This window comes from Acinonyx jubatus, chromosome E2 (assembly GCF_027475565.1).
Source record: "Acinonyx jubatus isolate Ajub_Pintada_27869175 chromosome E2, VMU_Ajub_asm_v1.0, whole genome shotgun sequence".
In the NCBI taxonomy this organism is placed as follows: domain Eukaryota; kingdom Metazoa; phylum Chordata; class Mammalia; order Carnivora; family Felidae; genus Acinonyx; species Acinonyx jubatus.
In genome coordinates this window covers 45639409-45657055 of record NC_069396.1, presented here as the reverse complement: position 1 = coordinate 45657055, position 17647 = coordinate 45639409, and the positions used below count along the sequence as shown (strand labels likewise).

The following is a 17647-nucleotide window of genomic DNA, read 5'->3' as shown; positions in this document are numbered from 1 at the left end:
TGTGGGGCAAAGAGCGGAGGGGAAAGGACCAAGGAGAGAATGACACGCACACAAGGTTGGGCGGGAGGCAGATTTGGGCGAGGTGGGATGAGGAGAGAACCAGGACACTGAAAGATCAGGAGAGAGACACAGAGCCACACATTTATAGAGAATCAGAAAAAGAGCAGGAGAGGGAAGAAATAGATCTGGAGAGAGAGGTAGATGAGTGAGCCACAGGAGTGATGGGAGGGGGGAAGAAAAGAAGAGAGATGGAGATTCAGTGGGAGAGGGAGACATCAGGGAGAGACAGAAGGAGGAAGGAGCCGGTGATTTAGGGAAGCGGGAGAGATTCGATGAGGGGAGGCAGAGAACCAGGGCACATAAATCAGGAGAGAGGCCAAAGAATAAGAGGGAGGCACATTTGGGGTTAGAGAGATACAGTTAGGATCCAGGGACAGGCCAAGTCTCAGGACAATGACACAGAGATGAGACTTCGTGGGAGAGGAGGACAAAGAATTTGGGGGGACAACAGAGAAACGTGGAGAGAGCCAAAGGTATAAAGGATTCAGAGGTTGGTTGGGGAAGAGAGCCAGGGGTGATGGGAGGGAGAGAGATGGGGGGGGGGAGGGTGCAAGAGGGCACTCGTGGGATGGCCGAGGAAGTTGGAAACTGGGGCAAGATCAAGATGGGGAAGGGACCAGCAGGGCACAGTGTGGGTGCGAGTTGCGGGGCGTTGGACGTTGGTGTGTGTCACAGGCTCCAGGAGAGAATGTGAGAACAGCTTGTTCCATGGTTCCCATGCTGGTTGGGGGAGGGCCGAATGGGGAGGAGATGGGGCCTCAAGAAGGGCGGAGACTGGGAGAGTGTCTGGAACACTCTAGAATTTTTAGATGTGGAAATAGCTGGTCCACCTCCTCTGGAAAAAGGATATACACCCGTTTTGGAAAAATATTTTTTTGGGGGGGGAGGGGAGAGGCTGAGTCAGAGGAGCATCAGGTTTTAGCTCAGAGATGGAACACTCCATGACAGGTAAGTAGGTGGGGTGGGTCAGGAAGATCTAGCCACCTGGCCAGCCCTGTCGAGAGGCTGGGCCGCTTCTCAGATCCGGACTTCCCACAAGAGTCCAGACCTTGGATTTTCACGTGGAATTCTGAGATTCAGAAAATTCTGAGAATCAGGTTGGACCCTGATTCCCAGGTCAAACCGCAAGTTCACCAGGGCAGATGCAGATCCAGACCAGGAGTTTAAGGCCTCTACCCAGCTAGGAGAGCCCCTAGAGGGAGGCCTGACCCAGGGATGAGGTCATGGGACACCCCTACCTCACTGTGCTCCCCTTGGCCTGGAAGCAGGGGCTGATTTGCACCGAAACCACCAACCAGTTGACTGGCAGCGGGAGGCCTACTCCCACCGATGGGGGCGGGAACATGCAAATAAGCCAGCACCAGGAGGGTGTGGCCTGGGGAGACCGCAGCCAAAGGAGACAGGGGCCCCTTGGTTCTTTCTGAGTTCGCTTTCAAAGGGCAGATTTACCAAGCTGGAAATCCGGCTTTATGGCCAACCTCCAGATTTTTAAAAGTTTGACCACTAAATCTAAAACCAGCGCAACTCCGTGGGCTAGGTCTGGCTTTCTGGCCTCCAGTATATGACTTCTTCAGTAGAAGCTCCCTTTTTAACTTAAGGACTTTTTACATTCTCAGTGTTGGATTCCTGTCATTTGGGTTTCAAGGCTGGTTCTTAGGGAAGTGTGTGTGTGTGTGTGTGTGTGTGCGCGCGCGCGTGTGTGTTTGTGTGAGAGAGACAGAGACAGAGAGACAAAGGGAGAGACAGAGGGAGAGAGAGACAGAGAGGGAGAGAGATGGCGTTTGGGACCAGGGGGATGGGGGAGGAGGCTGACGCTGGACCACACCCTCCCATCAGTGACTCCAGGCAGCTGCCCAGCTAGTGAACACACAAGCCATTTCTATGAAACATTTATTTCCTTTGAAACCTCCAGAAACATGCCAGAAAAATCTCAAGACAGGGATAGGAAAAAAAAAAAAAAAAAAGACAATAAAGAATAAAAAATCCAAATGAAATCAGCATATGAAAAAAAAAAAAACTCTGCTATCTTCAAGCCTTCAGATTGAACACTAACCTCAAATTAAATAGATTTGTTTTGCAGAGATCCTTAAAAAATAACAGAAAACAAAACCAAAAATCATAATTTACACTCGTCAATGTACATGATTAGGTCCCCAAAATAATTCAAATGATCTGATGAGAACTTAAAAAAAAAAGAGGGGGGGGGCAGCCTCCAGGTTAGGGTCTGAGGAAAGGGCGGTGGGGAGGTCCTGGAGAACCCTTCCAAAAAGGGGTGGGGAAGAGGGGCAGAGATATCACAGTAGTTGGCCAGGACTGAGGACCAAGCAGGTCCCACCTTGAAGCCCTCATCTCACACCACAGGTGAGGGACAGGAGATGGCAGAACTGAGGGCTTCTCGAGGGACTGCGATGTGGCTGGGGTCAGAGGCTGATCACAGGGAGACAGGAGCACCCTTTTCTCTTGCCCCAGCCGGCCGGCCCAGTGTGGCACCTCCCTGTCCAGCCCGGCACCTCTCTGTGTCCTGTGCAGTCCCAGAGCCCCCTACCCTGAGGTTTCTGGCCCCAAAGAGAAAGCAGGGGGCGGGGTGTCTCTGGACAAAGGCTGGACGACCTGCTGCTGGCTTCCAGCCCAGAGGGTGCTGCTCGGAGCCGGGCCAGCTCCCCCTGCCTGGGGCCTCCCAAAATGGGAAAGCCCACCCACCTGCCCACCCTGACTTTATCCCTCTGAGTCCTCCCACTGAGTCCCAGTCCACGGGGGACACACCTTGATCCTCAGCTTGAGGTTGGGGGAATCCACAGATTGTGGCCATACAGACTTGTTCTGGCGCAACTCTACATGAAAAAATAAATATATATATATATATATATATATTTTTGTTTTTAAAGGAAAAAAGAAACTCTGTTTCCTGGGTGAACAGCGTAGTACCACTCTGGCTCGGCTGCCTGGCAAGCTGCCCCTTATTGCCTTTAGAGAACCAGCGTCTCATGGGGGGGGTTCACACAGCAAAGCACTCCCCGGGGAGCACAGTGAGGGTGTCCAGGCGTCCGCTTGCGAAGGGAAAACAAAACCAGAGAGGAGTTGCAGGCTGTTTTCTCTCCAGCCCTGACCGGAGGGCTGCGTGGAGCCCCTCCTGGTGCCCGGAAGAGGCCGTGGCTGTGTGGTCGGAGCTGGCGGGGCCTGGGGAGGAGAGACAGGGCTTCGCTGCCTGGGGCCAGGGCAGTAGCTGGAAGGTGGCATGGCCCGGGCGCTGTGGCCTTTGGCGGTCGAGGGGCGGATAGAAAAAAGACGGTATAAACAGTCCCGAGTGTGCAAATAGAGTTTCCCCTCAAAGAAGTTGACTTTGGATGCTGGGGGTGTCCTCTCTCCATCCGGGGTCCCAAGAAAAGAAGTGAAACTCTAACAAAGTGCTCCTGGCTGCTTTTTGGAAGAGCGAGGTTGGGAGGGGATACTGTCCGTGCCATTTGGAGCTAGTGCACTGGGACTGAGACCCCTGGCCAGTTTCCACACAGGCCTTCATCTCTCTGGGGCCGAGGGGAAGCACGGGCCAGTTTCACACTGGTTTTTCATGCAGGGGGCTTGGCCCCACAAGCCCAAACTCTGTTGCACGTGGTGAAGAAACCTGGTTTGTGGACTCCTGGAGCTGCGGGGTTTGGAGACACACACCTGCCCTCCCTCTCCCCTTCCTACAGCTTCTGATGGCTTGGTCCTAGGAAGAGGCTAGATGGGCCTCCTGGGTGCGGCGTGGGCATGGTCCAGTCCCCAGGGACCAGAGATGGGCAGTTCAGAGGGAGGCCTGAGACCATGTCATCTTGTGGGGCAGGAGGACCTTGAGCAGACCACAGCTCACAGCCCGGGGCGGGGCCTGCGGCCATCCAGGGTTTCCGTGTCCACGAGGAGGGCGGTGGGGCCCTGGCTGGGTTATCGTGGTCATACCCGCAACTGGGAGCGAGCCAAGGGAGACAAGAGAGCGGGAGCCCGTGGCTGGCCCGGGCAGGGGTGGGGGCGGCTCGCCGCCTCAGAGCTCCTTCTTCTCCCTGCAGAAGATCTCCGCGAACTTGCGCAGCTGCTCGCTGGCGGCCTGTGACTCCTCCTGCAGGCGCTGGTTGTTCTGGCGTAAGCTGGCCACCTCCGACTGCAGCACGGCCTTGTCCTGCTTCTCCTGTGGAGTGGGGCCAGCGTCAGCGGGTGGGCACAGACGAGGCCTCCTGAGCCAGGCGGCCAGGGGTTCAAGCCCCAGCTCTGCTTCTCAGCGGCTTCGTAACCGTGGGCAGACTGACTCATCTCTCTGGACCCACTTCCTCAACTCTTCCAACAGACCTCACTGTAGTTACCCACCACCCCGTTTTACCCTCATGGCCACCTAAGGACTCGGGGACTGTTAGCCTCAGTTTCCTGAGAGAGGAAACCCAGCCTCTCCTAACGGAAAGTGGGGAGCTTGGGATGCGGGTGCAGGCTGCCCGCCGTACAGGCTCCCTTGGCCTTTCAGAGACGCCCTTCCAGGACATGTCACATCTGAAGGCCGCTGACTTGTCCAAGCTCAGGCAGTATTAGATGGTGGGGTCGGATTTGAACCTGGGCCCCTATGATTCCTGTGCTTGAGGCTTCCACATTATACTCTGCCACCTTTTTGTTTTTTTGCCCAGAAGTATATAAAGCAACAAGTGGAAGTTCTCTGCCCTTATTTCTCTCCTCGTTCTTCCACACCCTGGAGGTACGTATGATGAACAATTTGGAACGTTGCCTTCTAGATAACCCTCTGCCCTGTGGATGTTAATTTTTTTTTTTTTTTTTAAAGTATGACAATGTTCTAGGAAATAGTTCTGTAGCTTGCTCAGTTTTTACTTAAGTTACTGGACTTCTTTTGTATGTGAGTAAATACACAGATTCCTGCTATTATTTTAATTGGCTGCAGAATATTCCACTGCATGGGTGTCCTGTCCTTTATATAACCGTTCTCCCGTGGAGGGACAGCTGCACCGGCTCCAATTTTTTTTATTGCAAACAGAGCAGCAATGAGCATCCTTGCTCATGGATCTGTGTACCTATGCTTGATATTCTGCTGGACAAACTCCCACAAGTGAAACTGCTAGATCAACAAGGTAGACAGTTACATTGTTTGATAAATATCATCCCGCTGCCCCCCAAAAAGGCTGGGGCCAATGTGTTCTTCCTCCGAGACTGTAGGCAGGTTTCCTCCATGCGTTTCCCAGCCTTTGGCACGGTCACCTTCTACTCCTTACCTAGGACGACACTCAAAGCTGGGTGGTCTCTCCCAGCGTGGAAGGGGTCGGGTGGGGACAGTGCCGCAGCCTCGCTGCCCACGCCCCACACCCGAGTGTCTGGGGGGCGGAACGGGGGGGGGGGGCGCGCCACGAGGGCTGGCCGCCTGGCGGCCTTACCTTCTGGAGGTCGGTGTGCAGCTGCTTCAGCATCACCTCCAGCTGGTACACCTTGCCTGTCAGATCCAGGGGAGGCTCCTCGCTGGAAAGACAGGGACAGGGTGAGACCCAAGGCCCACCGGCCCCCAGGGAGGGTTCCGGAGGAACAGGGGGTACAGGACACTCCTGTCTCCAAAGTTCTGGAGAGTCCCTTCCTTGCTGGGGTCCTGAGGGATGCCTGGAGGGAGGCTCTGGGGGAAGCCAGAAAGGAGCCAGCCCTCCTCCCTGCTGCGCTCTCCCCAAAGACGGTACATCCGTGGATGTGGACGGGGGGCTGTGGCAGCCTGTGGAAGGCTGTGCATGCGCCCGCCCTGACGTGTGCCTCCCCCGCGGGGCCTGAACCACGCGTGTGCTTTAGGTGTGAGCGCCTCACACAGAGCAAAACCAGAACCCGCCTCACAGACACATCCACTGAGCACCTCGCAGACCTGGGCACGGTGTCTGCCACGGGACACTGAACATGGGGGCCTGCCCTCGGGGACGGGAATGGAGGACACTGACAAAGACGATGACGGCGCCCCCGTGACAGAGAGCCTGCCCTGCGCTGTGCACAGTCTCGATCTAACAGAGCTCCACGCCCAGTGTAGTCTGGGAGATCACCTCATCATTACCCGCTGGGCAGAGGGGGAGACTGTGGCTTAGGCGGGGACCCTGCACCCTGGAACCCAGCCCTGGCCTGCCCAGCCCCTGAGGAGGAGAGGGGCAGCCCCTCCCTGTGGGGGCTCCACTAGGCACTGTGGGGGGCGGGGGAGGGTGTGCTGCCGCAGCCGAGAGGGGAGACACTGAGCCCTCCTGCCCTTTCTTTCCGCCACAGTCTTGGCTCCTGGGGGCCTGCAGCTGCAGGGCAGGTGGGAGAGGGTCAGCTCAGGGGCGGAGGGAATCCAGGAGCTCGCCCAGAGCCCACAGTCCTGCCCTTTCCACACCAAGCCTGTTCCTGCCCTCACTGTATTGGCACATTTGTAAGTGCCGAGTTCCCGTGATTACAGTCGGGCCACATCTCTGGTGGAGGTTGAGTTCTAAAGCCAGTGAAAAGAGGGGTGTGAAGAAGAGTCAAAAACAAAAACAAAACACTAAAACCCAGGAGAGTCAAAATTTCCCTCGAAAATTACTTAATTTGCCCATAAAGTACAGCGCACCTCTGGTGTGAGCCTGCCTTGTATTTTTTGCCAACCTAGTGCGGTCAAGTCTGTTGCACTAAACGTGCGATGACCCATGTCCTCGTCTCTCCCTGGGAAGCCTCACGAGGGTAGGGCCTCTGTCAGCGCTTCCACAGCTGGCCCAGCGGGCTGTGCCAGGAGAGAGGCGAACAGTAACTATCAGGTGGCCATCCGAAGAATTCTGGAGTGTGCGGAGGAGACCCAGGGGCAGACGGGGGGGGGGGGGGGGGGGGGGGATCAAAGGCAGGGAGGAAGGGACCGGGGCGGGTGAGGACGCAGTGGGGGGCACCACTTAGAGGTTTTTCCAAGTTGGAGGTCGACTGACCATATGGATGACGCTGCGTTGTCTCCACCCACGAGGACCAGGCTAACCCGGACAAGGTCACCTCTGGGTTCCGGTGTGTGGGTTACTCCCAAGTCCCTCAGGGGAGACGGCCCCCTGGCTGTGCCGAGGGGGCGTGGGGGATGGGCAAGCAGCTGCTGTCTCTCATCCGCCTGGTGTCCCCCTCCTTCACGGGGCAGGCCAGCCACCCTCAGGGATTCGAGTTGCTGGGCCACCAGGTGTTCCCAGGGAAACCTCACCTCATGGTAGGGGTGGTCCTGGGGGTTGGGGGCCCCCTCTCCAGGCTCAGGTGGCTGTGGACAGGACTGTGTGCAGGTGGGACCTCCGGGCTCAGAGCTGGGTCGTTGAGGGAGAAGAGTGAGACAGCTCTTTGCACTGCCGGGCAGAGACAGGGGAGAGGGGAGAGGAGTCAGCAGGGCTTCCAGTGCCTCCTCCCTCTGCTCCCCCGCCCCACCAACCAACCACCTTTCCCAGCACACCTCCCACCCAGACCTCCGTGACACTCCCAGTCACTTTTGTTAGATCACGCACTTAGGATGGGCTCCAACCAAAAAAACCAAACCAAATTGACACTAACAACAAAATCTCATCCTGATGCTGAGTAAGCCTGTAGACTAGTGACGAGTTTATACAAAATGCAAGGGACAGAAACAAGTTAAATGGCAGTGTGACAGAGTAACCACCCAAATTCAGCATAAATGACCTGGTTTCATCAACAAACAAATGGTATGAAAAAAAGTGGCCAAAAGAGGATGGGGTTGAAGTTGGGTGAGAAGTACACGGGGATTCATTTGCACTGTAGTTTTGAGAAGCTCTGTGAAATTTCAAAAGCAGAAAGAGAAGACAGAATACCACGTGTACCGAGGAGAGAAAAGAAATCACATGGCTGTTAAAGCTCTGATTCCCAGGTCCCAACCTGAGCACCTGCATTTTTATTTTTTTGAGGTTTATTTATCTGAGAGAGAGACAGAAAGAGAGTGTGGGAGTGAGTGGGAGAGAGGCAGAGAGGGAGAGAGAGAATCCCAAGCAGGCTCCAAGCTGTCAGCTTAAAGCTCAATGCAGGGCTTGATCTTGGGGGTAAATGGAGTGGCCACCGGGGAGGGGGCTTTGGCTGCCCCAGCCCCTCTCATAAGCCCACAGCTGGGAACCAGTGTCTGGACAGCTCTGCCTTCCAGACATCTGCTGGCATCTGGGTCTCCAGGGAGAGGCTTGGAGCTTCTCAGCTGCTTCCCACAGAACCAGTGATCCTGGCCCTAGGATGCCTGGACCCGGGGTGGGGGGGCGGGGGTGGAGAGGAGGTGGCCCTGGCACCTCTCCCTGCATTCCTCCTGGGACATGGCCCCCACACTCCCCTTGCACCCCATCAAAAAAAGAGCCCATTGCTCAGGAAACCCAGGGAATGAGGCCCCCCTCCCCCCACAGGCAGCTGTGAGACCCCCTGGGGCCCCTGTGGAGACTTGGAGAGGACAGCTGATAAAGGCCCTTAGGTTCTCTTCCTGGACCCTGAGTCTGGGGTTGAAAACCCAAATGCCCTCAGGAATATGCAGGTGCTATAAATGGTGCCACTCATTTTTTTTAAAACAATTTTTTAAATGTTTTATTTCTGAGAGAGAGAGACAGAGCGTGAATGGGGGAAGGGCAGAGAGAGGGAGGGAGATGCAGATTCTGAAGCAGGCTCCAGGCTCTGAGCTGTCAGCCCAGAGCCCAACGCAGGGCTTGAACTCGTGAACTGTGAGATCATGACCTAAGCTGAAGTTAGACGCTTAACTGACTTGAGCCACCCAGGCGCCCCATGATGACACAAGTGCCGTGAGCCTACGTAAATTCATTAACGCTAACAACCACTTTGCAGTAGGAATATCATCTGACTTTATTTACAGATGAGGAGACTGAGGCAGCAGAGGCGGACCGGTCGCCACCGTGCTCATCAGCAGCGAAGCTGGGGCTCAAACCCAGGCAGTGGGCTGTGCGTTGCCTTTAAACCACGCCTGCCCTTACCTCCCTCAGGAGACCACCGTGCCTTCACTTTTCACATCCTCTGCTGGGCCCCATCTCTGCCCCTCCCTCCCAAAGTCCTGGACCCAAGTAATGTTCAGCCCGACACTACCCGTGACTTGTGGCGGTGGTGGCGGGGCAGGGGGGCACATGAAACTTTTGGGGCCAGCAGCGTCTGGTTTGTGGAATCAATAAATGAACCAGTATAATATATGCAGTTCCCTTTTTGTCCCCCAAACTATCCCTGCTTTCCCACCACAGCTGTTCAGAGAGTGGGTGAGCATGAAGTCTGTGCCGGGCTGGAGGCACCACGGGACGATGGTCAACTGGGTCACACTTAGAGGAAAGGCCTCCCCATGCCAAGACCCCCGAGATTTGTGGGGATAAAGAGCACGTGCATTTTCACTCTGGCAGCAGGTACTGGGCTCGCACCCACCTTACACTGAACCTGCCACGTGCGAGGGGCCCCTTTCCCCTCCCCCGCAAGCAGTGCTCTCGAACTCCATCTCTGCGGTTCTGACTGGTGAGGACGCGTAGCTCAGTGAGTTGTGACTTGCATCTATTTTATTAGGAGAGAGCTTGAGTGTATTTTTAAAAGTGTAAGAGCCATCTCAGTTTCCTTTTCTATAAAGGAAACCATGCCCATCTTTCTGGAAAACGTTCAGGTCCGGGCTTAAATCCTTGCCCTGTGTGCCCTTGGCCAGGTAGGTGACTCTGGTGGCTGAGCCTCAGTTTCCTCATCTGTAACCAGGAATCCTAACACATCCCTCACACTAGAGAATAGAAGTGATGTCTGTGATAAAGTGCTGGCTCCCTAGAGACGCTCTGTAACGTCGTCATGGTGGCCCACAGTCACCTCCTCCTGGAAACGCCACACGGAGCAACCCTCTCCCCCACTGAGAGCGTCAGGCCTCTGAAGGGTCAAATTTGCCTGCAGCACTGGGCCCCTGCTGGCAGCCACTCCCCTCCCGGTGATTCAGAGGCCTGGCCTGGTCTTCCCTGACTGCTCTCCTGTGCCACCTTACCCATAACCAGAGGCCTGACTGCCTTCCCCCAGTGACTGGGAGAGACTGCACGGTAGGAGGGAACCTTCCTCCAGGGCCACCTGCCAGATGTGGACTAGCCCAAACATGGAAATATGAAGGTCATGTACCATATGGGTCTGGGTTAAGGCATCCTGCGCTGAGCCAGACCCATGCTGGGAAGCCAGTAGTGACCAAGCTGGCCCTAGGTCCTGCCCTCAGCGTCCAGTGGGGACACAGACCCTTCATTAGACAGGGCCGGGAGGGAGGAGGCACAGGCAGAGGGGTCAGGGCTGTGGGAGCCCAGAGCAGGTGCCTAATCCAGACTAAGGGATATCAGGGAGAGCCTCCTGGAGGAAGGACAGCAAAGCTATAGTCTGAAAAATACTGAAAAAAATGAGCCAGAAGAACATGTTCGTGTGTATTAGGGATCACCAGAAGCTCCATTTTACAGGTGACTCTTAGAAAGATAAAGCTGCTCGCCCAAGTCACGTGACGTGGGAAAGAAATGGCAGAGATTGTTAGCTGTCCCTTGTCACCTGTTTTCCCTTTTTCCATAATAACGAATCCCAAATTTTAGTTAGGCATAAGGCCTCATTTCCCAGCCTGCCCTGAAGCTATTAGGTGGGGCTGTGTGTGATACTCTGGCCATTGGGAAGTAAGTGCAGGGGGAGCGTCAGGCTTAGAGACATGTCCCTAAATGGAGGGGATGTGTCTCTCCCCTGCTGGCTGGAGCTGGACATGATGGCCAGAGCTCTGGCAGCCATTTTCGACCATGAGGGTAAGGCTCCCTGGAGATGGCAGAGCAGAGGGTTTGAGGAGCCTGCACCCTAATGAATTTGTGGAAGTGCCACACCAGGCCCACACCACCCACCTCAGGACTTTTAACCTGCATAAAAACCTTGCCTATTTAAGTCATTGTTAACTTGGGTTTTCTGCCATCTGCAGCCAAAACAAATCTAAATGCAATTTGGGTTATTGTAAGTCTGCCCGGTGATATAACATAAGGCACTGTCTTTTGAGGGCTTGTTCTGTGCCTGACATATTTTACACACAGTTTCCTGTAATCTTCACCGTAGCCCTGGGCAGCGGGCACAGGTCACATTCCTGCTTCGTAGATGAGGTAACGGGATCAGAGAGACAAAGACACTTGCCCAGGACTGCACAGTGAATAAGTGACAGGGCAGGATGAGAACTCTGCTCCCCCTAATTCTGGATCCTGAGCGTGTCCCACTTCAAAGCCCCAAGGCCCTCCACTGATCCTTCTAGAACACAGCAGGGGGTCGGTAGGGACCGGGACAGGTTGGGCAGAAGGCGCCTACCTTCGTATGCCTTGGCTGCATTTACCAGGCTGGACCACTCAAGGCCAGAGGCCGTGTCAGGCAGTGGCATCATCCCGGGGTCAAGGCGCCGCAGTGGCCGGTCCCGCCCATCGGCCAGCGAGAGCTCCGAGGCTGAGATGGTGGCTGGGTAGGAAGAGTGGAGGCGGGAGATGGGGGAGAATGACAACGTGAAGGAAACAAACTTTCTGTAGTGTGTAACATTACAGAATTGTTACAGCACAAACGATTAATACAATTATTAGAAGATGACACATGCCAGCAGGAAAAGGGGTGGGAGTATCAGGTGTTTACGAGGGTGGGGACAGAGAGAGAGGAACAGAGTAGCAGGAGGCGAAATCAGAGGTGATGGGCTGGACTGTGGGGCCTCGTGGGTCAGGACTTTGTCTTTTGCTCTGAGTGACACGGAGCCACTCAGGTGGCTCTGCGCAGGGAGGGACGTGACCCGACAGAGGTGTTCACGGGCTCTCTCTGGCTGTGTGTAGAAGACGGACCATGTGGGGGCGGGGAGCGGGGAGACAGTGAGGAGGCTGCCGTGGTCCAGGAGGGAGAGGAGAGCGGGCAGGACCAGGTGAGGCTGTGGGGGCAGGGGAACAAGCGGCAGCCCCTGGATCTATTTTGTACTTGCAAAAGTACTTCCTGAAGAGGGGATGTGAGTGTGAGCCAGGGTGCAGGGGGAGCTTCAGGATTCGGGAGATGGGACGGCAGGGGACAGGCCAGAAGTCTGCTTCTGGAGGTGTGGAGTGGAGGACGCAGTGCCAGCCCGCAGACATAAATCCAGGTTGTTAGTGCGTGGACAGTGTCTGGTTATGGCAGGGTCACCGTGGGGAGAGCTGCTGGGTCCTCGTGTGACAGGCCAGGCAGAGAAAGAGGCCCCTGGGAGTGACAGCACCAGCGGCCGCATTTGCCGCAGCCATCGGCTGAGTCCCACATGCCAGCTGTAGGCCCCGGGCCTCGGCCTGCTGATGCCTCACAGCTGCCAAAGGGGAGGGGACAGAGGACTGCCGTGAGGCACCGAGAGGTCAGGAGGTGACTCAGGCAGGAAAGGCCAGGCCTGACTGACCACATGTCCTCCTGCTGAGCACCATGCCGGGTTGTTTCATGGGGATCATCTCCCAGCCTCACCCCCAACTGGCCAGGAGGGAGGTGCTGTTACGAACCTGCGTTGTGCTCAGAGCGAGACGTCTCGCCCGCATTCACACTGTCTGGTAGTGGCACTTGCCTTTGGACTGCGTGGCCTGACACTGACCCTGCTCTAAGCCCAACCTCATGAGGGTTTGGGGTTTAGAAGGTCCCTGTTAATACTCTGTTCTAGCGCTGCTCTGCAGTCCGGAGGTACAAGCCTGACTCGCGATGGATTAAAGTGCTTGCTCCAGACGGTAGAATGCTAACAAAATAATAAATAGCTACTGCTTTTCCTGCATATCAGGGATTGTGCTAAGCGTTTTCCACGTATTAATCTGAGTCTCATTTTAATGCAGTGAGGGGTAGATTCGCCTCGAGCTGAGATGGGGACTGAGTGAGAGGAGGCTTTGGGAGGCTCCATCCCAATAATACAGGACACAGCCCTCAGCCAAAATCCCTGGGGACACATCTCCGAAGTCAAGATCTGTTTGAATCGGAGAAGCTGTGCAGGTGCTATAACATACCACACCCAGAAGGGCTGGGCAGCACCCCGTATCCAACACAACAGTGTTCTGCAGTGAAGTTCACGGTCACTCACACCAGATGGGGTAAAGAAGAACAATAAATACATAGCCTCATGTCCGTCTGGGTTGGGTTTTGCTGCTCAGTGAGCTTGGCCCAAACTTCTGCATGACCTCTCAGCTGTAGAGTGTTTGGGGTTGTGAATGAGGGATTGCAGGGTGGACCAAAGGCAGGGCCAGCCCGAAATGGTGCACCGGTTCTGATGGGGGCCCCCCTCGTGGGGGATGCTCAGTAAGCAGTCGCTGGATGAGTCAAAGGATGGATGAGTCATATCCCTACACCCCCTCCCTCCAAGAGCTGGCAGACTTGGGGGGAATCAGGTAAGTAAATAAACACTCGCGAAGCCATCTGCTTGGTGCTGGGACAGGATCTGGGGGTGCAGTAACTGTAAGGCCTGATCCTCACGGCCCTCCAGGCTGCAGCAGGGGGTGCTGACACCCTCTCTCTGGCCTCAGATGACTCCAATTTTGGGGCACTCCAGACTTCTAGGTGACACCCCAGGTGCCTGGCCGACAATCCCCTGCTCTGTGGGACACCCTGTGCCCCACCATCAGTACCCGACTGAAACTCCTATGCACCCCGCCTCCCTACCATGGCTGACACCAACACTGAGGATCTCCAGTGCTGACTGTCCCCCCCCACCCCCGCCGCTTCCCATCGCCAGGGAGACTCCCCCGCCAGCCCCAGGGGCCCGGGCTCACATTTCTTCTCTGGGAAGCCGTTGCCGGTCGCAGGGACGGTGCTGGGGCTGCCGCTGCCAGGGGGGTGGGGGTGCTGGTGCTGGCGGCGGGCGGGCAGTGTGCTGGAGGGGAAGGCGCAGGTGCTGCTGAAGAGCACATCGCTGGGCAGGCCCGGCTCCAGGCTGGCAGCGTTGGCGAAGCTGGGTTCCCGCCGCCCGCTGCACAGACTCTCATCTGACAGCGTCCGCTGCAGGCTCTTCTGTGGGGACTGCTGTCAAGACAGGGTGGGTCATGGGCCGTGGTCGTGGCCTGGCTCACGGTCACTGTCCTCGGGCACCTTCCCGTCTTGGATGGCTGTGTTTCTGACCCACCCAGCATCTGCTTTTGCCCCTTTCTGCTCAAAGAATCCCAAGTTTCCCCTGGGGATAGCTCCTCCCCCAGTCACGCCCCACTTGGTTGTGGCCCTCAAGAGGCCAATGCCACTCTCCCATTCCAGGTAAGGTCAGGGAAGGCAATGCCAGTCATCGGTGGGGACCGCTGGGGACAGCACCCTGGAGAGACTGGGGCCAGCTTGGGCCCACAGGAGAGCACAGCCAACCAGGAGTAGGCGGGCACAAGAGTGAAGGGAAGCAGTGGCTAAGGGAGCCTGACTTTCCTAGGAACCCCGCCTCCACTCTTGGACCGCGCAGGGTGGGTGGGTGGAGGCTGCTTCCGGCCTGGGCTCCATGAGAAGGACATGAGAGCCAGTTAAGAGCATCCCTTCCCAGTCACATGAGCTACCCTAGTGTGGAAGAAATGCCCCATGTGCCTACCGAGGCTGGCTTACATTGCGATTAGGTCCCTGACTAATGTGACGACCCGACACCTGACTATGAAGCTACATACACCCAGACGGGACTGGCAGTGCCCCAGGTGGAGGCCATGGGCAGGGAGGGCCAGAGTGACTGCAGGGGGCCCTGTCTTCCTCCCTCACCCTCCCATGACCGCCTGGCCCGCCAGACTGTGTGTGTGTGTGTGGGGCGGCCTCTACATACTCCCGCGTCTCTCTCCTGCTCCGGCGCCAGGTTGTCCATGATGATGAGTTTCTTCAGGTCGTCCTCGATGGTGGATTTGTAGTTCTTTCGTGGGGAGCGGAGGTCTCGGAGGGACGCCCTCAACCGCGGCTGCCCGAAGACGTTTTTCGTGTTGGTGTCCACCTGCCTAGAATGACAGGATCGGGGTCAGAGGGGTCTTGGGGGGGTGGGGGTTCAAGCTGCTTCTCAAAGCGGTGCTGACCCAAGGCTGGCTGCCACCGCCACCGGGTGAGGGGCCACAGCCTTCTCCGTGTCACCTGGTGAAGGTGAGCTGGGGTGGGGGGGCAGCATTTATTCTCACCATTCACTCATCCCGCAAGTGTTTCTATCTTCTGGGAACCCGCTCTGGGCCATGCCTTGTTCACATAGCAGTGAACATGGTGCTGACCTCCAGTCCGGGAGACTGACAATGAATATATGGACAGAAGTCTGGGGGAAGCAGGAGGGAGCCCACAAGGGTGGAAGAGCACTCCAGGAAGAGGAAACAGCAGGTGCTGGGCTCCGAGGGGTTCAAGCTTGGTAAGTGAGGAGTGGAGGGGCCCACAGGCGGGGTGGCCTGAGTGAGGGGACAGGGAGGGGATGGGTGGTGTGAGGGAGGTCTGGGAGGCGACGGGCCAGATCCTGCAGGAACTGCAGGAATGAGCCACAGAGGAGACCTGGGACTACATCTGGGGAGCCTCTGAGATTCTGAACTGGTGAGTGTGAGATCCTGATTTGTGTTTTAGAAGGATCACTCTGGTGGCTGGATGGAAAAGTGACCCTCACGGAAGTGGGGCCAAGAGTGGGAGGAGGGAGACGGTGAGAAAGTTCCCGCAAGCTGTTGGGGTGAGAGATGAGGGTGGCCCAGACCAGGGCTTCCAAATGCAGAAGAGAGATGGGGTCCCATGGCGTCTCACAGAGGGATAATCTCCTGGGAGCCAGGTCCCCATGGGGTGAGTGCTGGGCCACGGAGAGCAGACCTCTGGCTGGGGCCCCCAGGGTCCATCGTCAGATGTCCCTAACTTTGGTTTTCCTCACCCATCGTATGGGCTAAGAGAGAAGATCCAGAGATCAGGCACCTGAACCCGGGGCAGGGCCCTGGGGCCCCCTGATGGCCACCATCCCCATTTTTCTACTGGGCCTCCAGTTCCAGAAGTTGGTCTGTGAGCCCGGGTCACTCAAATCACCATCTTCTTCTTCAGCACCCAAAGCTGACCCCATGCTGCCTTCCAGAACACTGCCATCTAAAAGCCACTGAGGCACAGCCTGGGGCTAAAATAAAAGCAGGAGCCCCCAGAGGCGGACATGGTCTGAGTCATTCTTGCTGAGAGGCTGCAGGTACATCGCACCACCTCTCCGATCCTCTGGAGAACGTGCTGACCTCCCAGCACTGTGGGGATTGCTAGAAAGTGCCGGCTGGCACCCAACAGAGCCAATGCTTGGGAAGCATTCCCAACTGCTTACCGGAGGCTGGCCCCGAGCTGCGCACACTCCTCCACTGCTCCCCTGACCCCTCTGCTGGCCCCACAGGCCGTCATCCTCTGGCTCCCCTGGGGCTCCCCGTCCTCCACTCCTGGGACTTCCCCTGAGGCCTCCTCTAGCTCTCAGACTCTGGCCCAGCCTTTGGGCTCAGGTCTGACTTTCCTGGTGAAAACTGGGTCCCTGACCAGAGGTGTCACCAGGAGGGAAATAATGACAGCTAACAGCCCCTCACTGTGTACCGGGCCCTGTCCACCATCCCGAGGACTCCATGCACGAGAACTCGTTGAATCTGCACAGCAGCCTCCCCGGGAGCCACTATTACTGTTACTCCCATTTTACAGATGGGAGACTGAGGTACAAAGAGACTAGAGTAACTACACAACAGGCGTCCAAAGTCACACAGCCCCTGTGAGTGGAGGAGTCAGGATTCTCGCCGAGGCCACTAGGCTGCAGGGCCTACAGATGTTACCACTGTACTTGACCGCCATGTTTGTAGCACAGACATGGCATGTAAAGGATGAACGGTGTGTGGAACATAATCGCGTTTGGTTTAGTAATAATCTTTTAAATGCAGAAAAAAAGTTCTGGGAGAAATCACGAACAATGGTAAATTACCTCTGGGAAGTAGGCGTCTTTTTAGGAGGTGGGAAGAAGGGACTTTCCCTCTTTATCTGATACCCTTCTGAACTGTCTCTGTTTATTAATTGCAGGCTATCGCAATAATAATCGTTTTAACAACTATTTGAAAAAAAGGTGACACCTGGACTTTATCATTTTGTAACTCAGGAAAGAAAAAGTCTTTGAACCCAGGAAGAAATAAGATGTCTAGGGCTCCTGAGGGTTTTGAAGTCTGTATTTCCTTTCTCATTTTCTCAGCTGCCACCTTGGGATTTTAACAAAAGAAGGAAGATAGGGTGGCGAGTTTTTTTTCTTCTCAGGTCATATTCCTCCCCAAATTAGAATTCCAGGTCTAGGGTAATGCTGGCTCCATTACGGTGTTCTCTGAAGTGTGCTCTCTGGGCAAATGAAAAGCTTTAGATCCAAAAAAGAGACACAGAAAGCGCATACGCCCTCAATGAGTTCCTCCCATGGGAGCTGGAAGGGGGCTTACCCCTCCCCATGCCAAGGGGGTTTCGCCATTTTCCAGAATCCCCTGCAAGGAAGGGGGTGATGTGTGGGACTCAGGGCAGGGCATGTCATGTGCTGTGCCCATCTCTCCTGGAGAGGGAGCCGGCTGGGACCTCAGCTTGTCTATGGCAAAAAGGGGCACCATTTACAAGGCCGTTCTCCGGGACAGGTGCAAAACCCCCCCGCAGAACACTTTCAAACACGCATACTCTTGGCCCTAGGGGCTCTACTTCTGGGAGGATG

At 56.0% G+C, this 17647-nt stretch overlaps 1 protein-coding gene across 7 annotated transcripts in view; it reads right to left on the bottom strand.

Annotated features, from left to right (window-relative positions):
* Positions 1-1936: 1936 nt before the first annotated feature.
* The window catches only part of SIPA1L3 (signal induced proliferation associated 1 like 3), a 237193-nt gene continuing 221482 nt past the window's right edge, over positions 1937-17647 (bottom strand). For 6 of the 7 annotated variants that reach the window (XM_027044594.2, XM_027044593.2, XM_053210537.1 and 3 more), the window contains 6 exons: positions 14777-14942; positions 13764-14013; positions 11338-11481; positions 7238-7373; positions 5460-5541; positions 1937-4219 (listed from right to left, as the gene is read on the bottom strand). In XM_027044594.2, coding sequence (XP_026900395.1) covers positions 4076-4219; positions 5460-5541; positions 7238-7373; positions 11338-11481; positions 13764-14013; positions 14777-14942 — 922 coding nt within the window. In that variant the 3' untranslated portion in view covers positions 1937-4075. The remainder of the gene's footprint in view (positions 4220-5459; positions 5542-7237; positions 7374-11337; positions 11482-13763; positions 14014-14776; positions 14943-17647) is intronic. The other variant, XM_027044596.2, reaches the window with a different exon arrangement.